The 14,485-nt window shown below is 44.1% G+C and overlaps 1 protein-coding gene across 1 annotated transcript in view; it reads right to left on the bottom strand.

Annotated features, from left to right (window-relative positions):
- Positions 1-12,813, bottom strand: part of FRMD4A (FERM domain containing 4A) — a 607,160-nt gene extending 594,347 nt beyond the window's left edge. The window contains exons 1-2 of the mRNA XM_053572753.1: positions 12,560-12,813; positions 12,018-12,142 (exon numbers count right to left, since the gene is read on the bottom strand). Coding sequence (XP_053428728.1) covers positions 12,018-12,062 — 45 coding nt within the window. The 5' untranslated portion in view covers positions 12,063-12,142; positions 12,560-12,813. The remainder of the gene's footprint in view (positions 1-12,017; positions 12,143-12,559) is intronic.
- Positions 12,814-14,485: the final 1,672 nt, after the last annotated feature.

Here is a 14,485-nt window from a genome sequence, read left to right as displayed (position 1 = left end):
TAAACCCGGGACCTCAGAGGTCATAGAGCAGGCAGATCAGACTGTTCCTCAGGATGGCCACATTCTCTGGGTGTTCTCTGAAGGCACAGCATGCACCAGACACGGGCTCTTCCTAGATCTTCAGAGTCTGGATGAAAATCTGAAAACTCAAAATGTAATTCTTTGCCAGTAGGCCAAAAAAAAAAAAAAAATTGGCTTCACATATCAACTCACCATTTGGTCATTTAATCAATTAATTTTTTTTTTATAAGAGGAAGGGTTTTTTTTTTTATTATTAAATCATAGCTGTATACAATAATGCAGTCATGAGGTACAATGTGCTGGTTCCATATATAACCTTGGAGTGCTCCCTCAGAATAAAGTCTCTTAGGTTGTGAGTAATTCATAAAAGACAAGACCTTCCAGGAACATGAAATCAGGTTACACAGAATGAACACACACTGTGGTACCTTTAAACATGTCTTAAACCATGCCAATGTCCCTTTCATCAAGAGGCAGTCTATATTCTCTTGCTTTAAATCTAACCAAGGAAACTTGGTTGGAACCCCGTGACTTGTTTGTTTGTAACCAGGAAAACACAGCAGAAGCAAGTCTGAGTGACTTCTGAAGGTCATGTAGCTCTGCCTTGCCAGCTCAGATTCTTAATGTGGGACCCTGGACCACCCTGGCAATCCATCTACCTCAAAGCAGCCATGTTCTGAGGAAGCCTACACCACATGGGGAGGTTCTAGCAAACATTGGCAGCCACAGAACCAGCTGAGGTCCATCTCACAGCATCACTTGCCACCATACATGTGAGTGAAGATGCCTCCTGAAGATTCGATATTCAGTCACCCCAGCCACCAACGGCATAGCAACAAGCCATTTCCACTGTGTCCTGTCAGAACGACTGACCCATAAATTTGGTGAGTGTAACAAAGTAGTTGCTTGTACTTCAAAAGGCACAAAGTATGGGGCATTTTGTTATGTGGCTGTAGTAAGTGCCCCCCCCCACACACACGTGCAATGGCTACATACAGCCACTTTGGAAAGGTCAGTAATAGTTTGCATACACATGTTCCAAGCTCCATGTGCCCTACAGAAGTCTGTGAGGGAGTGCCCTCAGCTAATGGAATTGCATTTAACCTGTATCTAGCAAAAACACTCCAAGGCTGCTTCAAGGAGGCCATGTGGTGCATTCAATGTGAGGAAAATTAATTCGTACGTCAAGGTGGCATTGATCTGGTACAAACGCCACCTTGCATCAAACTCATTCTAACCATGGCCATGAGAATGCACCTCTCCACACCAGGCCTTCCTGTGGAGTCACAGGATCCCTGTGCCTCATAGGTCTGGCCCCTTACCCCCAAATTGAACCCAACCTAACCCAGCCTGTGCCTCCATCCTGTGCTGGCCAATGTCATTATTACACCATCAGCACCTTCAGCTCGGTGGCCCTCACTCATTTGCAGCCTATTCTTCTCCAAAGGGTATTTCCCACCCAAAAGGGTTTGTTTGTGTCATGGTCCCTAAGACGCCAGCACTCTGTGGTCTCTGTCATCCATCCATTGTCTGGTCCTGATGACTCTCGCTTCAGAATGTTCCAGAATTAACCCCTCTTCCCCTTCTCTTACTACATGCCCCTGTGCTGCCTTTCACCACCCACCCACATTTTTATACCTGACTCTAATCTGGCCCTCTACCCCCTGGGCTCCACAATAAAATCTCCCAACTCCTTGCCTGAGATATCAGTCCTGTCCTAGAAACTAGAGGGACTCCTCAGTGCCTGGAGCTCCAGCCAGGTCCTCCCAGGTGTATCTGCAACATCTTCATTTTGCCAGCAACCCGCCTGCTCCAGGACACGCAGCACCTTCCCCTCCTCCTTCAGCTCAATATGTCCCCCCTCTGAGCAGCCCCCATTCCTCCTGAATTCCCAAGCTTGTTCCTCTGCTGGGAAGCTACTCTTTCTCTTCCCTCTCTGATCAACAAGACAGCCCTCGGCACAATGGCTCAGGGCCATTTTCTACAAACTCTGTCTGGACTAGCTCCCCAGACCTCGCTCCCTGCCTCTGTGCCCTGATTTCTTCCAACACATGGTTGGAAGTGCCACACCCTTCAATGCAGGGCCACCTAAATGCTTTTCGTGGCTTCTTATATCCCTAATGAGCTACAAACTCTACACTGAACTTAACAAAAATGCCTTCTAGAATCTGGCCCAGTGCCAAACTGTCAGGAAGTCAATCAATTACCAAGTCTATTGAGTACATCACAGGCTCTGGAGCAATGGTTCTCAACCTGTGGGTCATGACCCCTTTGTAACAATGAAAATACATTGTGACATTAGGAAGGTTGAGAACCACTGCTCTGGAGCCTTTACTCATCTTGGGGGGTCCTGCCTATGACTTGTCCACTATTGGCTCATTCTTTCAAATCACCCTCAGTTCAAATACCACCTCCTCTGAGAAGGCTTCATGCACCACCCACCCTAAAGCTGTCACCAGCATTGTCACCAAATAACCGTTCTTAATTCACTATGGGGCACTTGTCATTCTACTAATTTTCAATGTGTTTATTTTTGTCTTTGCCTAGGAGAATGCAAGCAGAAACCCTGTCTTATTCATCCCATTAAAATGGTGTCTGGAAAATGGTAGATGCTTGGTCAATATGAGTTCAGTGGATGGGAAGTACTCTGTTCTTACAAGGCACTTGCAATCCACTGAGGGAAGTAGATACAAAAGTCAAATATCATAGAGTGTTAAGTGAAATAATAGAAATGCTACATATATATATATAGACGGTGCCCCCAAACTGTATACACACTTCAAGAAAAAAAAAAAAAAAAAGATTAAAATTGTAATACTCAGTGTGTGCCAATAACATTTGTTATGTATACTGGGTCCTTTCTCTCTCATAATTGCACAAATCCTATGTGACTTGGAGTATTAAAATTTTAATACCTTTTTTCCTTTCTTAAAATATGTATATATTTTGGGGGGGCACTCTCTCTATATGAAATAGAGAAAATGAAAAAGGTAGAAAGAATTGTAATCCAGATAGTGGAAAGAGTACCTTCCAAAGTGCCTAGGCGTGAGCCCGCATGGTGTCTGTAGGCGACAGACACAGTCCAGTGCTAAGAATATGAATTTAGAGGGATGGGGGTAGGATATTGGGACGTGAGTGGGAAGGAGGCAGAGGCCAGATTTTTTTTTTTTTTTTTTTTTGAAGAAAATGCTTCCAGATCCTGACAAACCAGATCTTTAGGTGATTAATATGGTCTACTAAAAAGCTTAATCCTTATCCTATGTAAAATTAGGTACAATTGGGAGGATTTTAGGCAGATAAAGAGACCTTCATTTTATAAATACCACTCTAGAAAAAGCACAGAGAACAGACAATAGTGAAAAGAGCCCAGGAATAGGAAGGACAGACGGGAGGCTTGGCAGGGAGCCCAGATGTGGGCGATAAGAGGCCTGGAGACCGGGAGTGGGGAGAAGATTAGAGAGAAACTGAGGCAGCAGAAGAGCACAGCCCATGGTTAACTGGACAAGGTGGGAAAGAGAGGAGAACCCCAGGATGGCAGGCTCAATGGCACTGCCACCAACCAGGGTGCAACACACAGACCAGGGAGAAAAATCACACATCCCACATTTGAGGTGAGCAGAGTTTTGAGATAGTCACAGGACAAGCGGGGGTGGGGGGGTGGGGGGAGGATCTGAATTTGATTTGAATCTGCATTTGAATTTGTGGTCATCTGGAGCTTTAGTAAAGGCCTGAACCAAAGACACGATTTGGGAGTCATTAAGGCACAATCAATTGTTAAAACTGGGTGTACACGAGGGGGTGGGAAAGATGAACTCAATCTATCCCTCGGAAAATTACCACTGTAGGTCTAGACTGTGAGGGGCAGATTTCAATATCCAGGGTTATAAAGAGGACTCAATACAATGAGTTATAGGCCAGGGTTACCTTGACATCACAACTCAGTCTTCCCACGCGATACAAACCACATGATCTTCATCAATCATGTTTCCAGGACCTTTGATTATGACCAGGCAAAACACCATATGTTCCATTAGACTTCCTATTCTGGCACAGAATCTTATGAGAACTGCTACCTGAACCAGTAACATATGTTCTCCAAACCACTATTAAGCTCCGCAAAGCCACAGTACAATTCATTTTTAGCAGAGATGCACTCCAACTTGCCCCATCATGGATGGCAGGCCTGACAGGCGCACGCTTCGCCTTTGCCAGAGAGAACATATTGCAGCCCATATTTTCATCATCTTCCTTCCTTCAAAAGAAAATTTTGCTAGTTCTTCAAGACAAGAATGCAAATTTAAATTTGCTCATGACGAAAATGGTTTGCGTGACCATGGGAACATAGGGTTTTAAAAAAAAAAAAAATCACTAGCTGTTTAGCAGAAATGGACACTTTCAGCCCAGAGAAAGTGGGATGCAGAGAGATTGGGGAAACTGCTTTTTCAAGCTTGACCTTGGCTCATGCAAGCATCTACTGAGATGAGGTCATATAATTTAAGATAAAATAAGCAGCTACTACCCTGTTTCCCCGAACATAAGACAGTGTCTTATTTTAAGGTGTGCTCCCAAAGATGCGCTAGGTCTTATTTTCAGGGGACATCTTATCTTTCCCGTAAGTAGGTCTTATTTTTGGAGGATGTCTTATTTTCGGGGAAACAGGGTAATAGGTACTATGCCTTTGCTCTATGCCAAGAATAGCATTTAAAGACTTTACATGCCTACCTCATTGAATCATCCCAAATCTTAGGTGGTAGCTATTATTATCCCATTTTACAGATGGTGAGACTTGTACAACCCAGCATAAAATATTGAAACAACTGTGCTTCTCCATTTATATTTAGAGGGAAACCAAAGCCATGGTTTGGGATTCACTGACACGTTCCTTCCCTGACTGGTTGCATAGGAGACTTACAATGGTGTACAAGATGCAAAGACCAGAGGACAGAGGACAGCTAACATTTTTTGCCTTGCTAGCATTCCCTTCTGATAAAATAGCTTTCTTCCTTCTGGAACCTTCCTTTCCTACTCTGTGTGATTCAGGTGGAGTTACGAATTAATTCACTTCCTTCCTCCCCACCAGTCTAGACACATTAACTAGCCTGCTTAGTCTGAAAGTCCCATCCCTGGACCCAGTAACTGACCCAGGACAATCCTGTTATCCAAGAGGACCAAAGACAGTTTGTGAGAGATGACCATGTAATGAGTGTCCTGTTCATTTATTTGTGTTTACCAACGCTAAGGGCAAGTAACCCTAGTGCTGCTGGGGAAAAGACTCTGTGGGGTCTAAAGGCAACAAGGTCATGACAGGGCAAAGCCAGACAAACAGAATCTTCCATCCAGGATGGATGTGGTGGCTGACCCTTGTAATCCTAGCACTCTGGGTGGCTGAGGCAGGCAGATTGCTTGAGCTCAGAAGTTTGAGACCAGCTTGAATAAGAGCAAGACCCCCATCTCTACTAAAAATAAATAAATAAAATAGAAAAAACTAGCTGGACGTAGGGCACATGTCTGTACTCCCAGGTACTTGGGAAGCTGAGGCAAGAGGATCACTCAAGCCCAAGAGTTTGAAGTTGCTGTGAGCTATGATGATGCCACAGCATTCTACCTAAGGCCACAGAGTGAGACTTTATCTCATGAAACAAAATCTTCCATACAGCTTCTGGACCTCTTTTATTCCTGGGGCTTCCCAGTCACATCAGTCAAAAAATGTCCCTTTTTGCTAATGCTACCAGTTTGAATTAGTCTCTGTTGGGTTTGACAGAAAAGAAAATAGACATTTATTTAGCAAAAAATGATCTGAGAGAGTTTGCTTTACTGTCACTGACTTCAAATTTCATCCTTTGACACAGATACATTTGTACATTAACCACTAACTAAACAAATTATTAATATCAAGATTTCAGGGGTACCCACTAGAAAATTGCACCTTAGAAGGTGGATAATTGAGTTTCAGGAGGATTTTAGCTATTGACTTAGATGACATTACCATTTTCCAAAGACTTTTTGACAGTTATCCTACTTTCAATAAACTTGAAAGAGCAATGACACTAAAAATCAGTTCTACCTTCAGACCCCAAAATCCAAGGCCCCTGCCCCAGGCTCCATTTCTGTATATAGTGCTTTAGGCAACTATACTGTATTATCATGTAATTATTATTTTCTAAATTACCATAAAGATTGTCAATATCGCTGTTTAAAACTTTTGAATAAACCATGAAAACCTAAGTCATATCTCAATTTCATCACAAATCATCTGTGTCATCTTGGGCAAGCCTGTTAACTCCTCTGGACCTCAGTTACATCATAAGATAGAAAGAGATCGTTCCTCACCTGCCTGGAGAGTTTAGAGTGAGATAATAGATATAAAAGCCCTTTGAAAAACATAAGGATTACTATTATTAACTCAAGAGCAAGATTCCTCAAGATGGAATTCAATTTTATTCTATGCCATTAGCCAGTTGGGGTCTGGAGAAGATCTTTGATCATATTAGAAACCTTTCACAGGTCAAATGTAAAGGAAGATTAGGTTATAGTAATAGAACTAGGACCTTGGTCACATCCCTAACCTGCCTTTCTGACCTTGTAACACTTTGTCACTTATAGGAACTCTCTGCAAACCAGTCCACTAACAATCTGTCAAACACAATGTAGATTTCATGGTGATTCAACCGCTCCCCTCAACTCTTAACTCATCCATCACTGAACATGGAGAAGAGTTCCTCCTCTCTGACCACCACCAGTGCCCTCCGGGGCTCATGTGGTGATGAGTTATGCACTGTCTTATTACAGTTCTTATATGGTTCTCTGAAACTGTCCTGTAAATCCTCTCATTATAAATCCCACGTATCCCTAACCTGTCTCTCCAATTACATTGTAAGTTTGCAAAAGCCAGTGGTTGGCTTGTATTCTTCTTGTACAGAGTATATACTCAAACATTTGCTGGTGAGTTAAACAAGGAAAATGTCCAAAAGAAGAAAATGTTGAAAAAAAAATTAGAATGAAATGAGGAAGAAAAAGTTATAGAACAGCAGGTTGTCAATGAAATCTGTTCAAAACATACCAGGGTGCTCATCTATTTAAAAGGAGCCTAGAAATCTGAAGTCACATTTTTGAAATGAAAAAAACCGTCAGGATAATCAACTTCACATCCTTCATTCATTGTGAATAATCACTCATTTCTCTAACTCATGAACTAGAGGTTTTACATATTAAATTTTCCTTTCATAAAATGTGACTCTTAATAATTTCCTAGAAATAGAGTTTGAGAGAATGGGACCCTGAAAACATGGCAAGGATCTTGTGGATATAAAAATATTTCTTCTTGCTAGAGTCAAACCAGACATCCTGAGCCAGACTTGTGATATCATTTTTTTCATTTTACCATGCAATATGGAAAGAATGGATGATAAACAAGAAGACAGGATTACCCACCTAGAAATATGGGAGATGCAGACTAGCCTAGAGGTGAGACCATCTTGAGGAGCTAATTCAAAGTGTTAGAAGGTTCTGGAGTTCAAATTCTTAAGCTTTGAGATGGTATCAGAAAAAGTACTGGCTTGGAATGCAAAAGACCTAGATTTTGAGACCTTGCCCCATCAATTTCACTTGTCCAACCATTGACAGGTTCCCAAATTCTGACGACATTTTTGTCTTAAACATTGGCTGGAAAGGAATTAAATGAGATAACATGAGATACTTTGTTTCCAGAAAAACATAATTTGCGTTATTACCTAGCCAGTTAACTGACATTATGAACTATTTTAATCTATGTGTCCCAAAGGTGTGAGCTTTCAGAATCTAAGGAAAAAAAATGACATAATCCCATAACTATAGCTTGCTGGTTATGTTTCCCTGTCCTGGCTTTAAGGAAATGAGCAACACATCCCTGGCTCTGGCAGTCCTTGCAACTTTCCCTGAATTCTCATGACTTCAACATAGCCAAGAGATTCCTCCTCTACCATGAATCACATCAATATGAAGGCTCCTGACAGTTTGGTGATCACAGAGTGTGACCCTTTGCTTCCTGAGATTCCTGTAAACATGGAGGAGACAGCTTTTCAATGGCACATGAGGCCACCACCTCCTGTCATGAGGCCACCACCATGCACCTGTCTTCTAGCTCCACCCTTCCTTGGTCATGCTAAGGGCTCCCATCCTGCCTGGAAGCGCTGCAAGCTCCCCACTACAAGCTCATCATTGAAAGAATCAGTAAAGTCTCCCACCTTCAGCTGGTCAGTGCGTGCTCACAACTAGGCCTCCTCCCAGTACCAGCTTGGAGAGGACTGGGAGGCACCATTCAAAAGTCACTGGCTTTTGTCCAACAGAATAAATGAGATTCCTGTGGGATAGAACTCCTAATGACAAAGTCTGAATAAACCCCAATGATCATGCATTTCAGCTAATATGAAACGCACTTGACTTGGCACCAACACCATATTTACAGAAACAAACACCACCATTCCCACAGCAACACTGCTAATGTGCAAGGTTGGAAATAAGGACATGATTTTTATAAGACATTCAAGTAGATTATCCTGGAGCACCAGCCTAGACACCATTCCTAGAGATCTTAAATTGTGTTTAACGATGGGAACACTCTTACACTGCTCATGGGATTGCAAACTAATACAGGCCCCATGGAAAGAAGTATGGAGAAGCCTCAAAGAGTTAAAAGTAGACCTTCCATTTGATCCCACAATCCCATTACTAGGTATCTAGCCAGAAGGAAAAAATCATTGTACCATAAAGACATTTGCACTAGAATGTTTATTGCAGCTCAATTCACAATCTCTTAAGATGTGGAATCAACCCAAGTGCCCATCAACTCATTAATGGATTAATAAACTGTGGTACATGTATACTATGTAATACTATTCAGACAAAATATATGGAGACTTTACATCTTTTATAATTATCTGGATGGAGTTGAAGAACATTCTTCTTCAACTTAGTATCACAAAAATGGAAAAGTAACCAATGTACTCAATACTGAGACCAACAGATAAACAACTACACTCCCATATGAGAAAAACAATTATTTTCAAGTGGGTAGGGGAGGAGAGAAAGAAGAAAAGGGAGGAGGAGAGAGGGAGATTGGTAAGTTCTCACCTAGTGGGTACAATGAAGGGGTATACAGCACACACATCTCCCATCCTGGGTGAAGGGCTCAACTACAACTTGAACTTTGCTTAATAAATGCAAACATATTATAATCATTTGTACCTGCATATTAATCTGGAGGGGAAAAAAACTCTTAGCTTTTTTTCCACACAAAAAAAAATTGTGTTTAATAGAACTGGGAGGGACCCTGGAGGTCAGTACAACTTTCTCAGTAAACGGCATAACCAAAGCACAGAGAGAGGAAGCCACAACCCAAGGTGACCCAGTGAATGGCAAAGCTGGGAACGGAGCACAGGGCTGCCCACCCCTCCAGACTCTGTGGCTGCTTCCATAACCACATAAACACACTCTGCCCTGAATCATTTACCATCTAAATTGAATATATCCTCTGGCTGTGCTGCGTCCTTACCTAAAAGCAAGAGCATGACTAAATAGTCCCCCTGTCCCCCTACGGCCTGGGGACTCCACAGCACAAATCAAAACCCCAGTCAGTCCAGCTGGTATCGACCTCCCCCAGACTGCATGTTACTACTCCACGCTACTTCCCCCCATGAGCAGAACACTCAATAAATACTGAGGACTGATTGGCTGATTGATGAGCTAATAAATAATAATGTAAACAGCTTCCTTCCTGAACTCACAGCCAAAGCACAACTCTGCCAAGTGGCCTCTTTTCCTCCATTCTTTTCTCCTTGGCTTGCTTATAAATTTTAAGACTCGTGATGCAACATGTCAGAAAAGCAATTACTTTGGGGTTTACCCTTAAAAAAGAAAAAAAGCAACAAAGTCCACAGGGGGAAATTTCCCTGAACTGAACATGAACCAGAAAATGTGCACTGACTCTGATTACACACGGTGCGCCAGGGTGCTCTAATCTAACGGTCCATCAAGGTGTCAAGAACTATTTCCCCCAGCTCCTGGGAGAGATGGGAATGCAATCCCTTAATCCGGCCAGGAGGTGAGAGCTAGGGAGAGATCTAAGGGCAGAGGCCAATGACAGGCGCAGGATAAAGTCTGAACTGTAGATACCACCAGGCAGCAGCCATAAAATCTGGGAGGCCCAAGAACGGGAGAACGTGAGTGTGTGTGTGAGAGTGTACATGTGTGAGTACATGTATGAGTGTGAGTATGTGTATATGTGTGCATGTGTTAGTGAGTACATGTGTGAGAAAGTGAGTGTGTTCATATATGTGAGAGTGTGCGCCCATGTGTGAGTACACGAGTGCCTGAGTGCATGGGTGAGTGCATGTGAGAGTGAGTGCATTTGTGTAAAAGTGTGGGGCAGAGTATGTGCGAGGCAGGAACAAGTAATAGGGCTCAGGATCCATTTCGAATGTGGGCATGAGGGATTTATCCTCAGGACCTTCGATTCCAACAGGCACATATCTAAGCACAGGGGGGCAGTTCTAAACAGAAGGGCAAACAACCCTAGCCTCCTTGAAGCTATTTTCCAAGCAAACTTTTTCCTCTCTATTAGCATAATGCAGGATCAGTTTCTATTAAGCAACGCTAGACAACACGCATGTGTAGACACGCATGACAGTGTGTGCGCGCCTGTATTTTAGTGCACAAAACCCAGACCCCAGGAATCTCCTGGTCCCCACAGCCACTGCATCTTCATGCCAGCCACCATCACAAATACTCAGGGCCTTTCCCATCCACTTATTTGACCAAAGATAGACCAAAGAGAAGGAAGACAGGTCAATGGTAATTTCTTTATTAAAACAACTTTCATGGGAATTAGAGGGTCTAATCTTTCTTCCCAGTGAAACCAGTCAGCAGAGGTCCATGAGATTTCAGGCAATTTGACTCAATCTATGAACTAGATGACATTTTAGGCTATGGAGAACCAAAGTAATCTGTCCCTCTTAACTTGGGCTGGCTTGCCACCCAGGCGGCAGGCTGGCCACTGGCTCCTCTGCCCAGGAGCCTTCAGAAATGCATCAGGCCTGGCAAAGCTACAAGCCCCATTCTGGGTCAGAAGGCCAGATCAATATATGCAGCAGATGCACTTACGCCTTGCTCACAAAGTCTCCTGTGTAAATGCTGGGAAGGTTTCCGTGCCAAGCCTCACACAGGCCACCTCCAAGACAGTAAGGCCTTGGCATGTGGGCTTCCTGGGAAAGGGGGCGGGACGCACAAAAGCATAGCAGAAACAAACCATGAACCCCGTTTCCAGCAAAAAGTCAACCCAGTTAAGACAGGACAGTGCAGCTGTCCCAGTTTGCTTGAATACACTAACAGCGATGGCTGTCTTAACGCAGTGAAGATTCTAGAGGGGCCCAAAGGAGACAGCATCTCACGCACAGAGAAAATCCTGGACAAGGCCTACAAGGTCTCCACGTTAGTGGAAGCTGGGAAAAGAGCTCCTTCACTGAATCACCCAAGGGCCACTAAGGCCACAGCAAATCTCCTCGGCTACCTCTATAGGGAAACCTGATCAGATAGGAGATCTTATTCAATCACCCCGTGGGCAGAAAATCCCACAGTTGCCACGAGAAGATATAAAAAGAAGCAAACACACATGATTCACTCCATTTAGATTTGAAAGACACGGGGAAAGGATGCTGGGCGCTGGGGGAGGCATCCGTCCTAGGGATCATCTCTTCCATTCTGAACAGCACCTGTTTGCAAGCCTGTCTGGGAATAGCGTCCAGCAACAAGTTTCTGAAATGGCAAAGCTAACCCAAGCCTTCTTTTCCCTGGGACTGCTTTGTCATGCTGATGCTCTGACCCAAGAAATCCTTTCCAAAGGGCCTGGGGGAGTTAGCAGAGCTGTGTGGAGCATGTCTGCAGCCGTTGCAGCAGCAGCAGCCGTGTGCAGGGGTGGCAGGAGCGGGCGCTGCCCGGGCCCCACCTCCTCCCTGAGCACTCACCATCAGCAGGCTGAGAGCGGAGTCGGGTACCAGCTGCACTGCCATGGTCTCCAATTCCCATGCACAAACACTCCAGCCGAGTCAGTCCGCTTGGGCCCCGGTGACTGCAAATCATCCACAAACACCTAGAACAAACCAGGCGGAAATCCAGAGTTAGGGTGCAAAGGCTCAGCAGAGAGACAGGCCACACTTCACATGGGTGGGGAAGAGGGCAGGAGGTGGCTGGGAGGATGGGTGGGAACCGTGCTTAGGGAGTGGGGGGGGGGGGGGAGGAGGAAAATGGGAAGCTGCGGGGGATTTAAAGGTGAGCCTTCCCTAGCTTCCCTAAGCTGCACACACACAGAAATCACATCCAACACAAATGTGAACGCTTAGAGCACAGAATTTCCAACTGCTACCTTAGCCTAGGCAGCAATTCTTTTAACTGACAATTAAAATAAAACATTCCCTGTTGCAGATAAATCAGCCAGCCCAAGCAACCCCCATCTCTCTGCTTCTCTCAGCAGTTCTGCTGCATAAACACGCTGAATGTCACAACCTACCGCTTGCAATCTGGTCAGTGTCTTCTTTTCTGCAGAGAGGTGTGTCCCTTTTTGCAAAACCAAATATCAGGGAGGGAGAGAGCCGAGTCTGACCAGGAAACACCAGGCAGTCACTGGCTATCAGCAAATGCCCTCGCCATCTCATCAGGGAGGGAGAGTCACTTAGGATCTGACCCCTTCCAAATCTACTTTGCCTCTCCAAGTAGACTGGCAGGCTTAGCTCCCCGCAGGGCTAACATACTTACAGGGACATGGAATGACACTGCCTATTCTGTGAGCGTTCTGGTCTCCCTGTCTGCACCACATGTACGCCGCATACAGACACCCTCTACCTCTCTCTCCCTCTCTCCCTCCCTCCCACCCTCCCTCCCTCCTTTCCTTCCCTCCCATCTCTCCACGGGGCTGCCTGTTAGGAATTTTGAAGGAGCCTCCCTAGCTCAGGAAGGCATAGGAGGCTAATTTACAGCAAGGGACACTGCTTCAGACAAAAGGGCAAATCAGCCTTAAAAAAAAAAAAAAAAAAAAAAAGTCACACCAGCCAGCATTTTCCCTGGAAGATGTCAATGGAAATAAAATTTTAAAAAGCAGCTTGCCCAGTTTTGTTATATAATGAGAGGCTCAAAAGACTCCCAGAGTCACAGATTTAACAAAATGAGGGATCTTTCTATGCGCAACACAAAATCCACATATTCGACTAAAAAAGGTGATTGCTGATACTTCTTGTGGTAGTTTTTCATGTCCTTTTCTGATTCCTTTTTTCACTCACCTCCTATAAAGGGCTTCAAAAAGTCCTTGGAATTAACTGGACAGTGTGAAAAGCAGAGACATGGAGACAAGTTTTCCATGGGAAACTAGGAGGCTGAAATTATAAGTTGTAAACATTCCCATGCACAAGCATAGATCATGTCCCTCGATAACTTACACTTTTAAAAGTATCTGATTATGGCAGTGGTTGGCACCAAGTACTAAAAAAATGTTCTTCGAGGGAATGAAGATTCCTCCCTCATTGTTTCTCCTTTGGTGGTCCAATGAGCTTGAACCTGAGTCCTACCTTTATTCCACATTGTATGAGTGGATTCTAGTGACATTGACCTCTGCAACCCCTGAGAAAATCTCTCACTTGCTGTTATTAGGTGCCTCAAGATTCAAAGCATGATCTGAACCACGTGAGTGTGACCTTGCACAGAGTTGTCAGGACATTCTGGGCACACTGGTGGGTTCAAAATAATGTCAAGAACATTTATACCAGCATTTGAAAAGTAATAATAACAATTTAAGGAACACATCCGTAATAATGATTTAAGAGACCTTATCTTAATTTAACCTCACTGCACATAGATGTGGAATGTATTCAACCGATCCTTGCAGAATTCCTATTTTGTACCTCTGTGACCCAGGAACTTTCGATTTGGTAGAACCATTGCTGATATCAGACACGATGGGACGGATGCTAAGAAACAAACAGAATATCGCAGAGTAGGGAGAGTTTACTTTTGGCTTTAGAAGCGTAGGAGTTTTTGAATTGTAACTTGGGGGATAGTTCGACATCTTTTCTATGACTTTCACTTTCTGATTCCTCATAGACTGTGTTTGAAAAATACTGAAAACAAGGGAAAAGTTGTTATTGGAGCTATTTCAACTGGTGGATATGGGCACAAGACGGGTGGACCCCACAGAGAGACCAGAGGAGCAGCTTCAAGGAGGGAGTGGGGGGAGCCCTGGACATACTTGGGTGGGAGAAGTAGACCTAGTACCCCACCCTCTTTGCTTGTGGTTCCTTTGCCTGGAGAGTCTCATCCCATATCTTCTTGAATTGTAGTCCAGATTTTCTAAAACAAAGCCTGCTGTAAATGTCTTGAGTGAAGACATTAATGGAAGGCGTAATATCAGGGTGGCTACAGAAGGGAGCAGGGAAGTCAGGCGGGG

Source organism: Nycticebus coucang, chromosome 20 (genome assembly GCF_027406575.1).
Source record: "Nycticebus coucang isolate mNycCou1 chromosome 20, mNycCou1.pri, whole genome shotgun sequence".
Classification (NCBI taxonomy): Eukaryota; Metazoa; Chordata; class Mammalia; order Primates; family Lorisidae; genus Nycticebus; species Nycticebus coucang.
This window is presented reverse-complemented; position numbering and strand designations above follow the sequence as displayed.